At 39.4% G+C, this 23,752-nt stretch overlaps 1 protein-coding gene across 2 annotated transcripts in view; it reads left to right on the top strand.

Annotated features, from left to right (window-relative positions):
* The window catches only part of TENM3 (teneurin transmembrane protein 3), a 615,209-nt gene that overhangs the window by 485,717 nt on the left and 105,740 nt on the right, over nucleotides 1-23,752 (top strand). For both annotated transcript variants that reach the window (XM_084626411.1, XM_084626412.1), the window contains 5 exons: nucleotides 6,979-7,189; nucleotides 7,722-7,823; nucleotides 8,002-8,196; nucleotides 9,633-9,833; nucleotides 15,333-15,518. In XM_084626411.1, the coding sequence (XP_084482537.1) occupies nucleotides 6,979-7,189; nucleotides 7,722-7,823; nucleotides 8,002-8,196; nucleotides 9,633-9,833; nucleotides 15,333-15,518 (895 nt within the window). The remainder of the gene's footprint in view (nucleotides 1-6,978; nucleotides 7,190-7,721; nucleotides 7,824-8,001; nucleotides 8,197-9,632; nucleotides 9,834-15,332; nucleotides 15,519-23,752) is intronic.

Here is a 23,752-nt window from a genome sequence, read left to right on the forward strand (position 1 = left end):
GTCACCCATGCAAAGGATTAACTTATTAATGCAAAAACAGATGGGGCTTTATGTTCTCTAAAGGACTCATGCAACACTGAGATCCCTAAGGGGGTCTACCCTCTGATACCTAAGCATAAGCACTTTAAGCCATAGTCACAAGAGAGGTAATCCTTTTACCCACAGCATAGGCAGCCTGAACAATCTTGAAAGAGACTAACATTGCACAGAAGGAAGGCATCTGGTTTCACGTCCATTTCTGCTCATCAACCTCCATCAACATCAAGGCAATGGATTTGACTGCTTGGTCAGGAGCAGAGTGCAAATCCCTTCAGATTTTCAAGTCCTATCCTCTCCATTTGGGAATAATTTATTTCATATCTGTGGTTCTGGAGCACCATCACAATGGATTGATGGGTCCTGGAGATATAGAGGTGGGCTATACCATCCAGTTCTGTATCCACCTCCACCCCACTCACCTTCTCTGTCCCTATTCAGGGACCCCTCTCACAGAGAAGGCTTCATCAAGAGGTGCAGTCACTTCTTATCAGAGCAGTGGAAGTTCCTAAATAGCACAGGGAACACAGTGGATTTTATTCTCGTTACTTTCTGATTCCCAGAAAGAAAGGCGATTGGTGGCCCATTCTGCACTTTAATTCACAAGCTCAAGTTCAGGGTTGTGACTCCAGCTCCTATAATACCATCCCTACACTGGAACAATTGGTACATAACTCTTGACCTTCAGGACACACATTTTCTTATTGCGGTTCACCCACCCTACAGAAGATATCTGACATTTCAAGTGGGCAATTGCCACTACCAGTACAGTGTGTTACCACTCAACCTGTTGACAGCACCCAGGATTTTCACAAAATGCCTAGCAGTAATAGCAGCTTACCTCAAAAAGCTAGGAATCCAAGTTTTCCCATTCCTAGATGACTGGCTCATTCATGGGAAATTGCGCAAGCAAGTAACAGACTGCATTCAGCAGACTCTGCATTTATATGCCCTTTCAGGCCTGAAAGTAAATGAAGAGAAGTAATACTGACTCCAACACAAAAAATAGAATCCATTGGAACCATTCTTGACTCCACAACAACAATGGCTTATCTACCACTAGAGAGATTCCAAGCCATACTAAACCTACAAACCCACCTGCGAACTCAGCCCAGGACATCAATGAGAACTTGTCTCAGATGTGTGGCCTCCTGCACCTTCCTAATTCAGCATGCCAGATTTCACTTTCATTGCATTCAGGAGTGGCTGAAGTCTGCATATCAGCCAAGCAAACATCAACTGAACATGCTAGTATACAGGACACCACAAGTCCTGTCCTCATTAAATTGGCAGCTGGACCCACTAAAAATCTGCAAAGGAGTACCATTCTCTCTTTTGCTACCTACAAAGGTGTTGGTGACATATGCCTCCAAATTAGGACAGGGGGCCCATTTAATTTGTGCCCTCCAAACACAAAATATATGGATTCCTCAGGAAGTAAGACTCCACATAAATATCCTGGAGCTAAGAGCCATTTGTTCAGCATGCTCAGTTTTCGGTCCTAAAAGGACTAACATACAAATCATGACAGACAATATTATAGGCATGCTTTATCCTTGGGAATTCTGTATTCATCATGAAATTATTCCGAGGGTGGTTCATTTGCTAGGGATGCACAGACCATGCTAGCAGATCACCTCAGCAGACAATTTTCAAGTAACCATGAGTGGTCCATAAATGATGACATAATTCAAGACATATTACTCAGGGGGAAGGAAGGTGCGAGAGTCATCCCACCATACCTCTTTGCCACCAGAGAGAACAGGAAGTGTGGACACTTTTGTTCCAGAGGGAGTCCATGGTCATCAAGCTTGTTGTACACACACGCTCCCCCACCACTAGTCCATTAATCCACATGTTCTCAGAAAGTGCTCAGGCAGGTCTCAGCCAGAATGATCATGGTTGCTCCTACCTGACCAAGGCAATTCTGCTACTTAGACTTAAATAATCTCTGATACACTTACCTCTCCAACAAGACCTGATATTGCAGAGATGAAGATGCAGTCAAGTGCTTGATCCCAGCTCATGCTCCGAGCACCTCAAAGCATAGATGCTGGCTGACTGACTTCAACAGGAAGTACAAAATATCCTGATCCATGGTTGAAAAGCCTAATGGACACATGCTGCTAAATGGAAGAGATTGAGTATCTGTTCACAGCAGTACTTCTCACCATCTCAATTCCAGACATACTGGACCATCTCCTGACTTTAAAGAACTTTGGACTATCTCTATGCTCATTGAGGGTTCATCTGTCTAGCAGCCATCTCAGCTCTTTGCCATCCAATACATTCTACATTCTGATGCCCCACAATGGCCAGACTCTTAAAAAGTGTAATGGAACTTCTCCTCTGTGGGATCTAAATATTGTCCTCACAGGGTTAATTAATCCAGCTCTTGAACCCCTTAGGTGGATGTACCCTGTTTCATCTTTCCATTAAAACAGCCATGTTGGTAGCAATAATATCAACCAGAATAGTAGGGGAGATACAATTCTTCTTGGCAGGGCCCCTGTATACAGTTTTCATAAGGACAGGGTGTCATTGAGAGGTTACCCAAATTGTTTACCAAAAATAGTCTCTGGCTTTCATTTAAAATCAGGGTATGCAAACTCCTTTATTTTTTTCCAAAATCACATTCAAGTAAGGGGGAGGCAAAGCTTCACATCCTAGATGTCTTTGGAGTACTGTCTTTTTGTACAGACAGAACTAAGCTATTTAGTGTATCCTCCATGTTATTCATAGCCTGTGGAGACAGTGTTAAAGGACAGGCCATTTCAATGCTGAGACTCTTTTGGCCTGTATCAAACTTTGTTATGAATTAGCTAATGTAATTCCACCTATAAGAATCGCATTTCATTCTATGAGGACATAAGCAACCTCTATTGCTTCCTTGAGAAATATTCCCATTCTGTACATTTGCAGGAAAGCTATGTGGTCTTCAGTACATACGTTTACCTAGCACTACTCTATCATGCTAATTTTGGCAGGGCTGTCCTACAATAACTATTTAGCTACACTCTTAGCACCCATCTCCTACAATCAAGGTCACTGCTTGTGAGTCACTAAGAGTGGAATATATGTATGAGCAAGTACTAGAAGAAGAAGAAGAAGAAATGGTTACTTATCCTGCAGTGTGATTCTTCAAGCTATGTTGTCCATATATTTATTTCATGACTATCACATCCCTCCCCCACCCCAATACCTACTACTAACATCAAGATTCTGTATGGCAAAAGGACTGAAGCGTGGTTGGGGCTGCCCCGCCCACTATGCCCTTTGTTGGAGGTTCGAGAACACTGTTGGCCAAAACAATCCAGACTAAAGTGCAATGAGCGCACATACACCAACAGTGGAATAAATATGGGCAACACCAGTGGTAGAGTCCTAAAAAAAAAAAAAAAAGTGCTATAATACACTTCTGATACTTTGTACTATCGCTCAGAAGCAGTCATCGGTGATAGTACTCTAAATATCAGAATGCTCATTCTGGCTCCCAAAAAAGTACCAGAACTGCATTCAAGACCATTCTGGCATGATTCAACACCTGGACAACACACCACAAAGAACCACAGTTTCTGAGGGTAAATAACTGTTACTTATGTGACATAGTATCTAACAAATATTTCAATATAACATAATTAGGAACAGTGGTTTTTCAGGTAGTATTTCTTTTTTTTTTTTTTACTTTAGGCACCCAAGTTTCAGAATGATGGCCTCAGTGCTTACTAATATGTGTGTGTGATTTATATCCCTAGATTTATAGTTCTCTGTTTCTGGGGAATTATAAATAAGTCAACCAGAAATAATTGATAGTAGCTGTCCATTCAAATCCAATCAATGCTAGTCTGAAAGTCTTTGTGACACTTTCTAAAAATGTCAGTTTCATTGCAACCAGAGAATCGATACGTTTTTATTTAAGGAGACTTTAAGAATAACAAAGGACTTTGGTGGCTTAAAGCAAATCTGAATGTAGAGGGGTAGGCAGATCATCCCATTTATACTCAATAAAGCTAATTAATGTATCCCCATAGGATAAGAACAAAATGAAAGTGTTTTTAGCACATAAAGGTCATTGTTTTTCCAGTCTATGCCCTTTCACAACCCCAATCCTAAATTTACGAAGCAGTCTTCATAGGATTTAAGCCACATTACTCCTATTTGCTGCAGGTGGAATGAATGGTGACATCCATATACATGGCTTTTAAAAATTCAACCTCAGAAATACTCTCCATATAATAACATAAATCTTTATTACGTTATAGTTCTAAAATGATTAATTATGCTATGCCTGTCAGCTATCGGTATACTCTTTGTGGTCAATTAAGTAGTACAATCTCTAATTCCCAGATCAAAAATGTGTTCTCAACTGAGATTGTCCTACAACAAGAAGCGTCCTTCTGAAGTAATTTGAAAAACATCTCATATTGTCCATAAATAACCAGCTAAAACTCAGAATGGAGATCTTTTTCTTTCTTCTGTCAGTGATATTAGGTATTGTGATCAGATAGAAGGGTTTGTGAGTACTTGAGGGGGAAAAGAGACATTTTTCATATCTTTCATGAATTAAGATAAGTATTTAATTCTCTGACAAATGAGAACATTGAATGGTTTTAAATTAGCAGAGTTTTTCCAAAATAGTTGCATTAGTTTTCATGTGGCATTGCTTGAACATTCAAGGTGACAACATATCAAGGTACTAGCTTCTGCCCATACTAATAATGTTAAGTTCTACTATGGTTGTTGAGACATAGCTGAAAGGAAATTGGCTCAGGTATTGGTAAAGGCATATGATCTATGCGTTTCTTCTACATTTTGAATGGTGTTGGGATAATAATTCAGATTTATTGCAGAGCAACATTCTAAAATATCATGTGTTTTTAACAACCAAGGAGAGTTTCAGGAGAGGAGGATTCCAGTGCTTAGATCCTGTCCAGAGATTAAGACTATCCTGTTTTATGCTATGCAGGGAGCTGTTTCTGAAGGTCATAAGTCAGTACATAAAACCACTGATTCTCCAGTCACAATAACTGGCTTTATCACAACTTACGTGAATCAATGGTTTCATACACTGGCCTTTACCTAAATAGACCTTGAATGAAATACCATTTGAGTGATATCTCAAATATGTAGGAAGATTGAAGGTTTGTATATAGTAGTTCACCTCACACAGTAGACACGTCAGAGAAAAAATGAAATGGACTGAATGTGGAAACCAAGTTACTCTTTATTATAGGAAACTGATCCTTAAAGTTAATAGGTGGTAACTGTTTGTTATATGATATAATATTTACCTGACAAATGCAGAAAAGAAATCTTTAGCAATATAGGGCCAGATCCTCAGGTAGTATAAACTTTTAGTGTAGGTCCATTGACTAGATGGAGCTATACCAGTTTACACCAGGTGAAGATCTTGCCCAGGGTTTCTCCTCTGAATGTGCAGAATTGACCAAACAGCTGCCATTAGTGTTAACAGGCGTTTGTGGATAGAGTCTTATATGCGGATTTCAGATGATAAATCTCTTTGTCGCCAGTGTTTGTGGCAACTCAGATGTTATAGTCCTCCCCGCCCTCATGTAGTTGTTGCTATTAATAAAACGAAGTATAAAATTTTGTGATAGCCTTTGAAGAGAGTTTTAATCTGAACTACAGTATTTTCTGTCACTGCCTTGTGCATTTTTAAACTGTTATACTTTGCGTTTGGTATTTGGTTTACTTTGTACAATAGAAACGTAAAGCCATATTTTCTGCTGTAGTATCTCTTTTGAAGTCAGTGGAATTACAGCAACAGAGAACTTACCTTGGATTGTGAAACAAAAGAAGAAGCAAATGGTAATGGATTGGGGTAGGATATTCTTATTAGTTAATTTATTTGGCACAGTCTGTATGGAATCAGTCTTTCACCTGCAGATGGCCAGCTCACATCTGCAAATTGTGACTGCAAACTAACCTCGTCTGACTTTTGTTCTGCAAATTAATGTTAAATGAATGGTAGTCAGGTGTCAATATCACAAGAAAGCATCACCATGACAATTGGCACTACTTGGCATTCTCCTTAGAAATCTCAGCAAGAGGGGTGGAAAGAACGGACAAAAACAGAAGGCTTGTCTACATGGCTCTGCAGTTTGGACTATGGGTGTGGTGAGACCTGTAGCACACACTAGCATGTATCTCCCCCATGTGGATGCTGCAGTTGTAAACTAAAAGGTACTTCATTCGCATTAACATAGTCCTTTAGTTCAGGGGTTCTCAAACTGAGAGTCGGGACCCCTCAGGGGGTCATGAGATTATTACATGGTGGGTCCTGAGCTGTCAGCCTCCACCACAAACCCCGCTCTGTGTCCAGCATTTATAATAGTGTTAAATATAAAAAAAATGTTTTTAATTTATAAGTGGGGGGGGTCACACTCAGAGGCTTGCTATGTGAAAGGGGTACCAGAACAAACGTTTGAGAACCACTGCTTTACTTCATGCCAGCAAGCGTCCACACAGGGGAGTTACACACCACATGCTAGTGCATGCTGCAGTTCACACACCCATAGTTCAATTGTGGGGCCATGTAGACATAGCCTGAGATTTTATCTCTTCTGTTCTAGAAGGGATCTCTGCTGGTCAAGCTGAAAACATATTGCATGATATTGTGGGGAAACTTGCATTGCCACTCTGCATCGGATGAAGTGAGCTGTAGCTCAGGAAAGCTCATGCTCAAATAAATGGGTTAGTGTCTGAGGTGCCACAAGTCCTCCTGTTCTTTTTGCGAATACAGACTAACACGGCTGCTACTCTGAAACTCTCTATACTGTTTGTTCTGTGCAGAAATATGGAACTGCAGTCTCTGGGGCTGACACGTTTCATAACTGTTAAATTATAGAAAAAATTATGAAAACAGTAACTAAAAAGAGCAGTAAGTGGATAATAAACCCTTTGCACATTTCTCCCTTGTAGTATGACTTTGTGGAACTCCTTGATGGTAGCAGGTTGATCGCAAGAGAACAGCGCAACCTGCTTGAGTCAGAGAGAGCAGGCCGACAGACAAGGTCTATCAGTCTCCATGAGGCAGGTTTTATCCAGTATTTGGATTCTGGAATCTGGCATCTGGCTTTTTACAATGATGGGAAAAATGCAGAGCAGGTGTCTTTTAATACCATTGTTATAGGTAAGCACAATCTTCCAAGTTTTCAGCAAAAGCTGTAATCTAAGCATTCTGTTAAAAATAGAAATGAGTTTTCTGAGTTAAATACTCTGGGTTGTTTTCACCAATGTTGACTTTATTATGTTTTTTTTCATGACTCAACAAAAGATATAGAAAATGTATTTTAATTGTTTAGTAACTGAAGTATGAAAGCCTCCCATGATGTATCGTTCACAAAGGAAGATGCTTTTTGAAATGTTCATTAAGCAGCATTAGGCTTTATTATGAGCATAAAGTAACTTATCATTCTACTGTTTAAATCTTGAGCTTCTTGTTGTAACATCATGTAATAGGATACCACAAGCATTAATTACAGGAAATTAACCACTATTTACTTTCTTACAATCACTAAACAAAGCGACATACATGCTTCTGCAAGTACCTTCATTTGCTATCAGTCACTAGTGGTTTAGAATTAGATGATAGACACCTTCTGTTCTAGTTTAGTACTATGGTGGGAATCTGTATGAATTATTTTTCGTACTCTTTCTTTCAGAATCTGTAGTGGAATGCCCCCGAAATTGCCATGGAAACGGAGAGTGTGTTTCTGGATCATGCCATTGTTTTCCTGGATTTCTGGGCCCTGATTGTTCAAGAGGTATCTGAACCGAATTCTTTTCTTAAGTTAAAATAAATAAACTGCAGAAAGACAAGTCATTACTAATCTATCAAGGAAAAGAAACTGGCATGCAACTTTTCATACATGTTCCTCTTTTTTTCTCAAAGCTTGATTGAAAAGGGTTTTGTTAATTCTTCTGTCGTGTTTTATTTCACAGCAGCCTGCCCAGTATTGTGTAGTGGCAACGGGCAGTATTCCAAAGGGCGCTGTCTCTGTTTCAGCGGTTGGAAGGGTACAGAGTGTGATGTGCCTACCACCCAGTGTATTGATCCTCAGTGTGGGGGCCATGGGATTTGTATCATGGGCTCTTGTGCCTGCAACTCTGGGTACAAAGGAGAAAACTGTGAAGAAGGTAAATACGTAAATATTTACCCAAGCATCTACAGTAATGTTTCTAAAATGTCAGGTTACAACACAGAGGGTCAGGTTTTTCAGCTGGTGTAAGTCAGCATAGCACAATTGCTTTCACTGGAGCCATGTCAATTTGCACCAGCTGAAAATCTGGCCCAGTAAATCCATGTGCTGGCAAATTGTTTACCTTACATTAAACATACTAAAATATCCTGTTTGCTAGATATTTTGCTTTCAGCAGGTTTTGTCTAATAATTTCAGCATATTAAAAATAGATTTACTTTATTTGTCTGACATCAGCTAAGAGGGAAGCACAAGAAAAGATGACTGTTAGAACACAGAAAGACATAGTGATTTTTCACATTGTAGAGGAAATTGTTACTCTATTGCATACAGTCTTTCCCACCAACATTTTTATAAAGATTTACAGTTGAAAATGCTGATTCAAGTGCATCACAATGAAAAATTTTGCATCTTTTTTTGTATTCTAGAGATGTACATGTATTCATTCTGGTATGCTGTAAAGTGGAGTTCATTTTCTATTTATTTTTTTTAGGAGGAAAAAGCACCATTTCCCTTCCTCAATCAAATTGATTTTATTGATCTCCACATACAAAGTAATGCAATTAAGTCTCTGGAATTAAATTTTCAGACCATTGACCCTACAAGTGTAAAGTTTTATTGAGTCAAATTGCTAAATTAAATCTCGTCATCTAAAGCACATTAAAGTGAATTAAGAAGGATAGAGAATACCCAACTCATTTATTTCTCAAACAGGTTGAGGGTCCTATATAGCTGTTAGAACTCAGTAGTAGTGGATTAGGTCAGTTGATACTGCTTGTTATAGAGAATCCAAGATTTTGTTACTCTGTGATTAGGAGAACAGAGAGAAATAGCCTGAAAACCCAAGTGAATCTTGGTGTAATTCAGGAAAATTACAAATCCTTGCAAGAGTCTCAGTTACATCAGTGACTTCGAGGTTTATGTCTGTTATCCCCAGGATGTCATTAAACCAGTTACACACATGAACGTGGATCCTTACAATTACTTTTGATGTTCTAATGTACTACAAAGAAAATTACCAATATGCTAGCAAAAATGGATTAGAAGTTGCACTCTATTAGTTATGTATTGATTTTTATTTATTTATTTGGTCAGATAGTGCTTGTTATCTTGTGATTAAAGCAGGCGGGCTAGGGGCCACCTCAGGTCTCGTGAGTTCTACTCTCTGTTCTCCCATTGACTCATTACGTAGCACTGTGATTCGCCTCATCGCCTCATATCTCAGTTTACTGTTTGTTGTTAAATGAGTGTAGTACTGTTTACCTCACAGGCATTTTTTAATTAATTCAGAAAGTGCTTAAAATCCTTGGATGATAATTGCTGCTATTGTAATTGTTAATAATAACATAGTAAAGATTATCTTTTTCTTTCCAGCTGATTGCTTAGACCCAGCCTGTTCCAGTCATGGTGTGTGTATCCATGGAGAGTGCCACTGTAATCCAGGATGGGGTGGTAGCAACTGTGAAATACTGAAGACAATGTGTCCAGACCAGTGCTCTGGTCATGGGACATACCTTCAAGAAAGTGGTACCTGCACTTGTGATCCTAATTGGACAGGTGCAGATTGCTCAAATGGTAAGAATTAAAAACATTCCCTATGTGTAAAACTCTAAAATATTTTAAATTAATGCATAATCTTGCATTATTGTGTAAGAACCTGATCCAGCTGCCATTGACGCTGTCTTTCTGTTGACTGCAGTGGGAGCAGGATTAGGCCATAAATCATGAGTGAAACATTCAGAACAAATGACCATCTGTACATATTTGAAAATCAAACAGTTTCTTCACTCAGCTACTAATTGAAGGCATGTTTTGCTGGTGGTTCACAGAAAAGAACAAAATGTTATATGTACCTTCTACATTTAAGATCTGTACTGAAATATTCATCTACATATTTAGAACTGTGTTAATGACGCATCCAGAAATATTTCCATTTGAAAAATCTATTTTTAGCTGCTTGGATGGGCCAGTCCTGTAGTCCTTGTTCAGGCAAAACTCCAACTGTAGTTAATGGAAATTTTGCCTGAATAAGGACTGCATGATTGGGCCAACAGATCTAGCAGGTAAGGCTTTCTTTAAGGGCAAAACTTGGCATATTTAAGGCCGGTTGCTGGTCTTAGATACATTGGTATAAATTTGGATTAAAATATGGAATTACTATAATTTAGATCAGAATCTGAATTTTAGTCTCAGTCTGAGAGCAACCTTTTTGTGCCAAATTTTGGAAAAAATTACTCCTTTTGTAGCCACATATTTAAAATCTAGATAATTTCTAACTGTCAGATGTGTTTTGTCAAAAAAAGCAAATAATTTGTTGTTAATCTAACAAAGTAGACGATGCTCTAAATGACGCCTAGACACATGGCCAGCTTGAGGGGTGGTGGTTTTATATCAAGTTATGAATGATATTTAACCATTTCTCTGTGTATAACTGCCATTTTGAAATGCCGTTTGTGTCTATCTATGATATTGATCAACAGTCCTTGAAAGTCATTGGTAGCTCAGGTATCAGATATAGGTATGGATTTTCAAGGGAAGGCAACAGAGTGAGAAAACTGTAGAAGAGGAGTATTTTCCCATATTTAACGTTCCATATATACTTTCAGATTTAGGCATTTACTTTGTGTATGCATATGTATTATCAGATACTAAAGTAATATTTGTACCTCCAAAGAAAAGGTGTTGTCCTCTACTATTCTGCTAATTTTGTTTTTGAATGTCTACTGAGCACAGAAAGCTTTCTGAGCTCATCTGGTATGGCATCCAGGTGCTTACGTTCTTATAAAAATGACTGTTTGTGGAAAAAGAAAAGGAGTACTTGTGGCACCTTAGAGACTAACCAATTTATTTGAGCATGAGCTTTCGTGAGCTACAGCTCACTTCATCGGATGCATACCGTGGAAACTGCAGCAGATATTACTATGGATGTAGAAGCCCTCTACACCAACATTCCACACAAAGATGAACTACAAGCCATCAAGAACACTATCCCCGATAATGTCACGGCTAACCTGGTGGCTGAACTTTGTGACTTTGTCCTTACCCATAACTATTTTACATTTGGGGACAATGTATACCTTCAGATCAGCGGCACTGCTATGGGTACCCGCATGGCCCCACAGTATGCCAACATTTTTATGGCTGATTGAGAACAACGCTTCCTCAGCTCTCGTCCCCTAAAGCCCCTACTCTACTTGCGCTATATTGATGACATCTTCATCATCTGGACCCATGGAAAAGAAGCCTTGAGGAATTCCACCATGATTTCAACAACTTCCATCCCACCATCAACCTCAGCCTGGTCCAGTCCACACAAGAGATCCACTTCCTGGACACTACAGTGCTAATAAACAATGGTCACATAAACACCACCCTATACCGGAAACCTACTGACCGCTATTCCTACCTACATGCCTCCAGCTTTCACCCTGACCACACCACACGATCCATCGTCTACAGCCAAGCTCTGCGATACAACCGCATTTGCTCCAACGCCTCAGACAGAGACAAACACCTACAAGATCTCTGTCAAGCTTTCTTACAACTACAATACCCACCTGTGGAAGTGAAGAAACAGATTGATAGAGCCAGAAGAGTTCCCAGAAGTTACCTACTACAGGACAGGCCTAACAAAGAAAATAACAGAACGCCACTAGCCGTCACCTTCAGCCCCCAACTAAAACCCCTCCAACGCATTATTAAGGATCTACAACCTATCCTAAAGGATGACCCAACACTCTCACAAATCTTGGGAGACAGGCCAGTCCTTGCCTACAGACAGCCCCGCAACCTGAAGCAAATACTCACCAACAACCACATACCACACAACAGAACCACTAACCCAGGAACTTATCCTTGCAACAAAGCCCGTTGTCAACTGTGCCCACATATCTATTCAGGGGACACCATCACAGGGCCTAATAACATCAGCCACACTATCAGAGGCTCGTTCACCTGCACATCCACCAATGTGATATATGCCATCATGTGCCAGCAATGCCCCTCTGCCATTTACATTGGTCAAACTGGACAGTCTCTACGTAAAAGAATAAATGGACACAAATCAGATGTCAAGAATTATAACATTCATAAACCAGTCGGAGAATACTTCAATCTCTCTGGTCACGCAATCACAGACATGAAGGTCGCTATCTTAAAACAAAAAAACTTCAAATCCAGACTCCAGCAAGAAACTGCTGAATTGGAATTCATTTGCAAATTGGACACTATTAATTTAGGCTTAAATAGAGACTGGGAGTGGCTAAGTCATTATGCAAGGTAGCCTATTTCCCCTTGTTTTTTCCTACTCCCTCCTTCCCCCCCCCCCCCCCAGACGTTCTGGTTAAACTTGGATTTAAACTTGGAGAGTGGTCAGTTTGGATGAGCTATTGCCAGCAGGAGAGTGAGTTTGTGTGTGTGTGTCCCCGGGGGGGTGGGGAAGGGGGGGTGAGAGAGCCTGGATTTGTGCTGGACATGGCCCACCTTGATTACCATGCACATTGTAGGGAGAGTGGTCACTTTGGATGAGCTATTACCAGCAGGAGAGTGAGTTTGTGTTTGTATGGGGGTGGGGGAGTGAGAAAACCTGGATTTGTGCTGGAAATGGCCCACCTTGATTATCATGCACATTGTAGGGAGAGTAGTCACTTTGGATGAGCTTTTACCAGCAGGAGAGTGAGTTTGTGTGTGTGGTTTTTGGAGGGCGTGAGAGGGTGAGAGAACCTGGATTTGTGCAGGAAATGGCCCACCTTGATTATCATGCACATTGTGAAGAGAGTTGTCACTTTGGATGGGCTATTACCAGCAGGAGAGTGAGTTTGTGTGTAGGGGGGTGGAGGGTGAGAAAACCTGGATTTGTGCTGGAAATGGCCCAACTTGATGATCACTTTAGATAAGCTATTACCAGCAGGACAGTGGGGTGGGAGGAGGTATTGTTTCATGATCTCTGTGTGTATATAATATCTGCTGCAGTTTCCACGGTATGCATCCGATGAAGTGAGCTGTAGCTCACGAAAGCTCATGCTCAAATAAATTGGTTCGTCTCTAAGGTGCCACAAGTACTCCTTTTCTTCTTGCGAATACAGACTAACACGGCTGTTACTCTGAAACCTGTTTGTGGAAAGTCTGCTATATGGTTCAAAGAAAATATGGATTGTGCACAACTTCTGATGGTATCCATCTTTACACACTACACATTATTTTTGGTCATTCACTGTCTGGGCTCATCTTTTGAAAAGTAGTTGATAGCTGAAATGTAAACAAGTGATCTGTTTCCTGTATATTCAGATATTTCAGTTACTTCAGATTTATGACATAGAAAATAGTTTGTGCAATAAAATGTAAAGGACCCCTACTGAAGTTGTACAAAATGACCTTCAGATATTTAAAGTCAATAAATAAGTAAATCTTACTCATAAAGAAATATTTTGTAAAGCTGCAAAAGGGAGAAGAATGAGTTATATCCATCAGAAAGCTTACAGGGTTGAAATCAACAGAGCTTTCCTCTATCTTCATCAGCAGTTTGTCCATTAATTAGCCCTTCAATTCCACTTCAATTAAATTAACTCTAATTAATAAGTTAATTACAAAGATTGACACATCTTGCTCAAAGCTAGTGTGCTCAAAGCTGATAAACACCTTCACCCTAATGAAAAATTGATTAGATTGAAGAAAAAAGGGGGAACCTCTGAAATAAACTTCTGCCTCTCCTGCAGCTGGGTTGATGTTCTGTAACTCTGAAGTTAATCAGATCATCTCAGATCTTTTAATCAAAAATTTAATTCAAAGTAGATAGAAAATGTTGTGTGGGAAAAACAGCAGAGCTCTCTTGCCCAGTAAACATTCTGCACTATTGCTCATAAGAAGTGCCATCAAAACTTGATGCTGTGTTGAATGTTTTATAGCACTTTGAGGCAGAGAATTATAATCTATTGCGGGGAAAATACTACTGAATGAAAAACTGGAAACAAAGCCCATATGTAAAACCTTTCAGTCTCTTTTATGAGCTCTCTTTTTATTGCAGTCAAAAATAATTTTAGTTCTTTCTTATTAGGGTGGTTTGCTGTCTTTTACAAGGAAACCCAAACTAAATATAACATTCTTATGAACCAGCATATGATTGTAACTAACTGTATTCTAAGAGACTAAAAAACATCCCTCAGGCTTTTTTTCTGTACTCAGATTCACACAAATTAAGTTTTCCAAAGACTGACTGAATAAAGAAAAAGGATAAATGCAAACTATAACAACCTGAATTATTATCTTGTATTAGTTTTGAGATGTAAGATATATTGTTTGGCCTATGAATAACTTAGGCCTTAATGTTCTTTTCAATTATTCTACTAGTTATAAAACCCTTTTTAGTGTAGGTGACAAGTTGAATACTTTTGTTGATTTATTTTTAATAGTCTTTCTGTTTTTAAACCAGACTGCCTAAAGCTGTCATTGCTATAAATTTACAGAAAGTTTAAAAAAATCTTATATTTAACAGACATGTCAGTATGTCAGCAATGCACTAATGTGTCTCACTGAGGCTGATTCTTTTTAATGAAAAAATATGTCCGAGATGGCACATTTCAAATTTGAAAGAAACCTGGGGGAAAGGAAAAAAAGCCCCTTTGCTAAACTGAACTTTTGTTCAATTGTAGATTTTTGCCTATAATGTAAATGACCTGTAAGGTACGTGGTACATTTAGTCATTAAAACAATGCCATAAATTCTAATGGGTTTAAATGCATATAATCTAAGCTATAAAAGGTAACTCTTAAGAAATATGTGCTCGCAAAAAATATAATTGGAAATTACTCAGAGCTAACTGACAGAAGAGCTGTGGACATGTAGGCATTACTAAGTCTACTGGGTAACTAATTAAGCATTAGCAGAGATAAAATTCCGTATTCCATATTCTCTTGGGTCCCACCTGAAAATGTTTTAGCAGTAAATTCCTTTGATTTAATTTTCAAAGATTTTGCTTTTCTCCTTCATATGTTGAATTAAAATGTAACTTTGCTAATTAATATGCGCTCTCCTCTTGTTCTTTCTCTCTGTTTCTCCCATCCCTCCTTTTAAATACAGAAATCTGTTCCGTGGACTGTGGCTCTCATGGTGTTTGCATGGGTGGAACATGTCGTTGCGAAGAAGGTTGGACTGGACCAGCCTGCAATCAAAGAGCCTGCCATCCTCGCTGTGCTGAACATGGAACCTGTAAAGATGGGAAGTGTGAATGTAGCCAGGGATGGAACGGAGAGCACTGTACTATTGGTAGGTTAGCTGTGCTTTAATATCTGTCTTCAATACAAAACTCAAAAAGCTAGAATTCCTGGCCTTTTGTGCATCAGAAGTGTAACACTTTGAAGCTTGTTTCTTCAAACAGAATATTTGCACCTGTCAGTGTTTGTAAAGGAACTGATGTTTTAAGAAAGGAAATGATTACATAATGGCTCATCAGTTCTTTACAGCTTGTTTGCCACAAATGGGAGGTGCAAGAATTTCCCTTTCAATCGTTTCCTGTAACTGCCTCCTGTAGAGGAGAAGCTTACATATTTTTTTAAAACTGTAAATAAGTCTTCTGATGTATGCTTTTTTATTTTTATATGATAGTTTTCCAAAAGATGTTACTATGCTACCTTCCCCGCCGCCCCTTTTCTAAGAAGAAAGCCTACAAAACTTACTCTAACCTGAGCCCAAAAATGAAAACACTTACCAAGGTGGTAAAGAAATCTAACTGCCACCCCACCCCCCGAATTATCCTTTTTGTTGACATAATGCATTTCTACTTTACAGTTGTACAAGATATCTGCTAAGCAAATAACATTACATTTAAAAGCACTTTGAAGTGACAAATTCAAAAGAAGCAGTCTTCATTAATCTCTGTATGTTTCCATAATCAAAAATGTTCTATCCTTTAGAAACTCCTGTGCTTTTATCATTGACTTATTTACACCTTGTATATTCCATATAACATAGACAAAAAGCAAAGTGTGTGATCCTTTCCTTCAAATTATATGAAAGATCATTCTCTTTCCTAGAAGTTCATGAATGTGTCTCCAGAAACTTACCAAAGGCCACATTCTGCCTTTGGATGTATACTTTTCCAATCACACAGAATTTGACAGGCATCTTTGGCAGTGAGTAAATGCAGGGATTTGTGTGTGTGTGTATATATATACTAAAAAGAGCAGAAGAATTAGAAAAAGGGGAAGAAAAGTTGTCACAGAAAAGCAAGTGACACTATTATTTACTTGTCCTACCACAGGACCAAGTAGTCATGGACCAGGACCCCATTGTGCTAGGCATTGTACAAACACAGAACAAAAAAAGATGGTCTCTACCCCAAAGAGTTTATAATCTAAGTATAAGACTGATGGATACAGACAGATATGGGAGTACTAGGAATCAATGAGACACTATGATGAGAATTTTTTAATGAAATTGCAAGTTTGATTGATGATAATAATAGTGTTGATATAATGTACTTAGACTTCTGTAAGGCATCTGACATGGTACCAGGTAACATTTTGAGTAAGAAACTAGAACAATACAAAATAAACTTGGCACACGCTAAATGGATTAAAAACTGGCTAACCGATAGATCTCCAAATGTAGTTTTAAGTGGGGAATCATTACTGAGCAGATGTGTTTCAAGTGGTCTCCCACAGGGATTGATTCTTGGCCCTATGCTATTTAACATTTTTATCAATGATGTGGAAGAAAACAAAATCATCACTTAGAAAGGTTGCAGATGACACAAAAATTGGAGGAGTGGTAAATAATGAAGATGACAGGTTGCTAATACAAAGCGATTGGAATTGCTTTGGAAGTAGGTTGCAAACAAAACATATGCCTTTTACTATGGCCAAATGTAAGGCTGTATATCTAGGAACGAAGGATGTAGGCCATACTTACAAGATGGGAAAGTCTATCCTGAGAAGCAGTGACTCTGAAAAAGACTCAGGAGTGATAACAGATGAACATGAGCTCCAAGTGCAGTGCTGTGGCCAAAAGGGCTATCTGATCTTTAGATGTATAAAGAGAGGATTATCGAGTAGCAGTGGAGGAGTTATGTTCCTTCTGTATTTGGCACTGGTGCAACTGCTACTGGAATATTGCATCCTGTTCTGGTGTCTACAGTTCAAGAAGGATGCAAATTGGATAAACTGATAAATTGGAGAGGATTCAGAGAAGGGCCACTAGAATTATTAACAGATTGGAAAATATGCCTTATTGTGAGAGACTAAGGAAGCTCAACAAAGAGGAGTTTAAGGGGTGACTTGATTACAGTTTATAAGTACCTACATAGGAAACAGTGAGAGACAAGGTAGGTGAGGTAACATCTTTCATTGGACCAACTTCTGTTAGTGAACAGGATAAAATTTTGAGCTTCACAGAGCTCTTCTTCAAGTCTGAGGAAAGGTAACCAGAGTGTCCAAGCTAAATACAAGATGTGACAGATTGTTAAGCGTAAGTGATTCACACATGCTGTAGGACAGTGGTTCTTAAAGCCAGTCCGCCGCTTGTTCAGGGAAAGCCCCTGACGGGCCGGACCAGTTTGTTTACCTGCTGCGTCCACAGGTTCGGCCGATTGCGGCTCCCACTGGCCCCAGTTCACCACTCCGGGCCACTGGGGGCTGCAGAAAATGGCACGGGCCAAGGGATGTGCTGGCCACCCTTCCTGCAGCTCCCATTGGCCTGGAGAGGCGAACCGCAGCCAGTGGGAGCCGCAATCGGCCAAACTTGCGGACGCAGCAGGTAAACGGCGGACCAGCTGACAACCGCTGCTGTAGGAGACCACTTAAAATGAAGTGTACGATTAACACCTGTGCTGTTCTAGAGCAATGGAAGGTTAGCAGGGTGTGTTACAAATTGTCATAATGAGCCATAAAACCAGTGTATTTGTTAAGTCCATGCTTTTTAGTGTCCAGCAGAGTTAGGAATTTAAATTCCAGGCTCATCTTTTGAAGGCATTATGCAGGTTTCCTTTGAGAATGAGGACTGAGAGATCAGATATGGAGTGATTGCTTAATGAAAAATGTTTGCCCATCAGTGATATGGCGTTTTTGTCTTTTTATCGTTTTTTGGTGTGAGTTCATTCGAGAATGTAGTGATTGTCTGGTTTCACCAATGTAATTGTTGGGACATTTGATGCATTGGATATGGTACACCACATGTTGTGATAAGTGTCTGTAGGACCCATGGATCTTGAAAGGTGTGTTGTGGGGGTATTGATCATCATGGTGTGGAGATATGTCCACAGGTTTTGCATCTGTTTTGGCAGGATCTGGTGCCACTTTGAGCTGGTGTATCCTGGTCTATGGGGAGCTTGATTCTGATGAGCTTGGTGAGGTTGAGGCATTGTTTGAAGGACAGAAGAGGGGGTTCAGGGAAGATTTCTTTCAGGATGTGGTCCCCATCAAATGTGGGTTATAATTGTTTGATGATACTCCATATGGATTCTAGTGTGGGATTATAGTGACGGCGAAGGGTCTGCAGTCAATGGCATATTTTTCTGTATTGAAGCAGAGGTCTCCTGCCACATTTGCGTGCCTGCTCCATGTTCCAATCTACAGTACAGTACTAGGTAGTTTTAAGTGAGTATCCCACACTTCCTCTTCAGAGCATGTTCTGTTGTATCCAAGTGCCTGGCTGTAGAGAACAGATTTCTTGGTGTGATTGTTGGATCTCTGGAGGTAACTGTGATGATTCATGGGATTTCCTAAATATAGTCATATGTAGGGTTCCATTGTTTAAATTGATCATGGTATCCAGGAAGTTGATGATGGTACGGGACTGTTCTAGAGAGATAAACACCACAACTACAACGACACTGCAAAACATAGGAAACAGAAATTTGATAATAAAGGGCTCTTCAATCTAGCAGACAAAGGTATAATAAGATCCAGTGGCTGGAAATTGAAGCTAGACAAATTCAGACAAGAATTAAGGTGAGCATTTTTAAGAGTGAGTGTAATTAACGATTGGCACAATTTATCAAGGGTCATGGTGGATTATCCATCACTGGAAAATTTTAAATCAAGATTGGTTGTTTTTCTAAAATATAAGAGCTGTTTAAAACAGGAATTAATTGTGGGAAGTCTTATGGGGTCTGCGTTATACAGGAGGTGAGATTAGATTATCACAATGGTCTCTTCTGTCTTTATAATCTATGAGTCTATGAATATTCTTCATCTTGATAGGCAGTGGTCTAATCCCACCTGTGAGCTAACTGTTGTCAAGGTTTTCATAGGCATCATGGCAAAGGAGAGTTTTAAGGAGATTTTGAAAGATTTTGAAAGGAGATGAGGTAGCTTTGCAGATGTTTATGGGAAGCTTCTCCCAAGAAGGGAGGGTAGCATGAAGTACAAAGGTGCTTGTATGAAAATTTAATAATTTGCTGATGTAGGCAGACGTCATGGACTGAACATACGTGGGAGCTGACATCTCGATAATGAATAAGAGATAGGCTATCGAGGGCCTTGAAAGTGAAGATGAGCAGTTCATATTTGATGCAATAGAGAAGGGAAACCCAGTGAAGGGCTGCAGTAGGGGTGAGATGGTCAAATTGGTGGGCCTAGAAAATGATCTTTGCTGCAGAACTCTTAATGGATATAATTGAGGCAAGATTGCATTATTCAAGGCCAGACAAAAGGGATGCAAAATATTGCAGTAATTGAGACGCAAGATGAAGAGAGCTTGGACAAGGCTTGTTGGGTTTTTTAGATGTGAGGAAAGCCATATCTTAGAGCAGAAAGAGTCAATAAGAACTAGACGTAGGCTAGTAGTGAGGCCCTACAACGTGTTCCAGGTTGAAGATGACGCACAGGTTATGGACCTAAGTGACAGGATGGTGGTCTTGTCCACATGATTAAAAAGACACAGGAGGGAGGTTTCTGCAGGGACCTGATTAAGAGCTCTTTTTTTTTAGACAGGTTCAGGTTTTTTTGACCGCTAGACATCCATGAGGAGATATTAGAGAGACAGGCTGAGATTTTAGTTTGGACAGAAGGAAATAGGTGAAGAATGGGGAGGGAGGTCTGGAGTTGTCAGCATAAAGATGGCAGTTGAATTTGGGCTTGTGGATGAGATTACCCACAAATAAGGCGTATAGAGAGAAGAGAGAGGCAACAAGGGCAGAGTCCAGTGAAACCCTTCCAGCAAGTTGGAGATGGGATGAGAAGGACCCACCGAAGCATGTGTTTAAGAAGTGATTAGAGAGGTAGAAGGAGAACAACTTACCTTTCTTAAAAAAATTAATCATAAGAAAAAATGGGAGTGTAAGATAAAGCCTTTACTTAGGTAGCTTTAACTTGCCAAATAGCAATTACTCAGCAGATCACTCTACTGTTGGTCTCACTGACCTGGGCTGCATTACCTGGGTTATAGTTGTACACAGATTAACTGTTCTTGGACAATATTTCCAACACATTAGGCACAAACAGGTTTTTCTTCAGCATTGGGCAAGCAGGTCTGTCTTTTTCAATACATATATTTATTGTGTGGTCGCTGTTGTCAGGAAAATCCCACCTTTGGTTAAAGTTTGATTTGTTTGTGTTCCTTTTACGGTCTCTAAGATTAGTAATGAAGCATCAGGATCATATGCCACACTGATATGTATGTTTTTCTTAGAGATGTTCTCTTTGAGACCCCAGTGTTACAGAGAAATCAGGTCCTTTTCTTGCTCTTAACCAACCGTAGTTCTGTCTTAGGCTATGTCTACCACTGTGAGCTGGGGCATGATTCCCCTGCTCATGTATAGATACTCACCATAGCTCGATGAGAGCTACCGCAAGTATAAATGATAGCAGTGTAGTCGTGGAGGCACAGCTGAGCCATGCCAGGTATAAACACATCTAAAATATGGTGGGCACATACTTGGCGTAGCTCAGCTGTGACTCTGCAGCTGATGCCCATGATACAATGCTATTTATACTTGCACTGACTCTATTCGAGTTACCTCATGTATAATTATATGAACGGGGGAATCACACACCTAACTCATAGCATAGCCATTGTGGAATGGGAATTGATTCTTCCTCAGCCTGGCACGCAAAGAGCCAATGAGCCCTTGTCCCAGCCCCTCTAGGTTATATAACAGCATGGCCACCAAAGTAACAGATTGCAAAGCACAAGTGATATCTGCGTACACAGTACTCCCATAGCCATCCTTTGCCTATAAAAGCAAACATTTTTATACCATGTACTGGCACAACTTGCCCTTGGTGGCAAAATACTTAGGTAGTTTGCATTGTGCATGTGGAAGTCTTGCATGTTCCCTTCTGTATTGAAAAAGTAGGAATTCCCTTTACTCACGATTTCATGTGCTGTTCAGCAGCTAGATACTAGGGTAATATACCAGAACCCAGTTTATCAGATCTAATTGGGCCTGGGGCCAGATCCAATAATTAAAATTTCAGATAATCCAGAGACTGGGAAAATGTGAGGCTGCAGCACTGTCTAGCAGCCACCTCGCCAGCTTCTGGACCTGTGCTTAGTGACTGTGCAGTTAATACAGAGAGCCGGATAATGGAGGGTCAGATAAATGGGGTTCTACTGTACATACTTGAGAAATCGACATAGATTAGATATATACACAACTAGCCAAATGCCACCCAAAGTTCACATGCACAAATTCCCATTATTATGTGGACAGATCTATCCACTCGATATTTTGCATCTGTCATGTCCACACTATATCAAAATGATGGGAGAGATATGTGCACATTAATCATAAAGGCATGAATGGAGCCTTTAGTAGGTAAAGGCATTAACTGAACTGTCCAACTCGATAATCTGTTTGACTATCTAAAGAGGTATGGCTTTACATAAAGCATGAGCAGTTTGAGACAGTAAAGTGAAGAATATTCTAAGTGTCTACTGAAAACTTCTGTTTGTCTCTAAATGTTTTATTTCTATTTATTTTCAGTTAGCCTACTGGTTGCATTCCTCAAGTTGGCACATATTAAACAGCCAAAAAACCCATTTCTGTGTTTTAAAAAAGATAGTCCTTTGTGGAATTCTCTTCTAATAATATGTTAAACATCAAGTTGTTTATTGAGTTACATTGATTTTCATGTACGTTCAGGCAATTCACATGGAAATTTGGCCTGGGGGAATTCCTAATTCCTTTAAGCTACAAAATACAAGCTATTTGTTTTTATTCTCATTCTTTAGTACATTGGGAAACAAGATCATTAATGATCACAAAGACATGCTTTGTTTGTTGAGACAAAACTTAGACATGCACTGCTCAGCATACCTCTATTAAACACCAAGGTGGCTCTGGGGTTTAGGATGCCAAAGATTGGAAAATTGCAAATGAAATACACACAGCTGGGGAGTTAGCTCTTAAACAATATGGAAAAAAATCAAATGCATTATAAGTGTGGACAGATATTGGTCTGATGCACTTGATCTTGTTATCTTTGATAAGCAGTATAGCAAGAGTGATATTTGTTTCAAATAAGTTAGGAGCCCAGAGCTTTCAGTGCTTCCTCCAGCACACTTTTTCACACTAATAGTTTTTTCACAAATTAATAGATATAAAATATATTTGGGTTTTCTAATGTTTTCAACTGTGGAAAGCATTAGCAAGGTTATCAAGAATTTTAAGTAGTGGTCGATGGGAAGGAGCAGCCGGGAAATCTATCAGGGATTGTATTCTCACTTATGTTGGCATTTATACCTTGAAATAATTTTTGTTTCCAGTTATTTAATTTAAATCTGTTTTTCTTAGATAATTTAAAATGAGTAAGGGGTATTGTGATATGTAAGAACCAATATGTAAAGTAAACAAAACTAGCCTTAATACTGACCCTGTTCTTTTGGTTACTTTGACTAACAGGAAAATAGATCAAAGATTAATTTATATGAATGATTTCCATTGGCCCTTTGTAGCTGCACACAGTATCTCACTTAATGCCGTACCTGCTCGGGATACACTCATTGTGTGGTCTGTATGATACACGCACAATTCCAAAGATTGATGTACAAGTTGTTCAGTAAGAGTTGTATGCTCAGGTAGGACTTAATCCTGAAATGTACTTAAGTCGATAAGAGTTGAAGGAGCATGGAATCTCCCACAGATGCTCAGCACCTTGTAGAGTTGAGTCAATAAAGGGCAGTGTATGTTCCAAAGCACATTAAGTGCTAAGGAAATTAAAGGATTTCTAAATTACTCTGTATATTTTCCCCCTTGCAGTGGTAAGATTTTACCTCTGCTTAAATCCACGTGGGAGCAGTTTAGACAAGGATTATTTTACAACAGAGCCCCAGGCCAAGGCCATGGGAAATTACCTGCCCGATTCTTTAATTGGTCTGGGTGTGGCATTCATGAGTCTGAGGTCAGAATATGGCCCTTTATTATTTTGTGAAGATCTATTTTTGCCTCTTATGGTAGATTTTCATCCTAAACGAATTCTATTTCTATTCAAATAATTGGTCCCATATTAAAATTTTTGGTGATTTTTTTGTTTGTTTTTTAAGTATTAAGCACAGAGGCC

The sequence above is a fragment of the Lepidochelys olivacea genome, assembly GCF_965140295.1.
Source record: "Lepidochelys olivacea isolate rLepOli2 genome assembly, chromosome: 4".
Lineage (NCBI taxonomy): Eukaryota > Metazoa > Chordata > Testudines > Cheloniidae > Lepidochelys > Lepidochelys olivacea.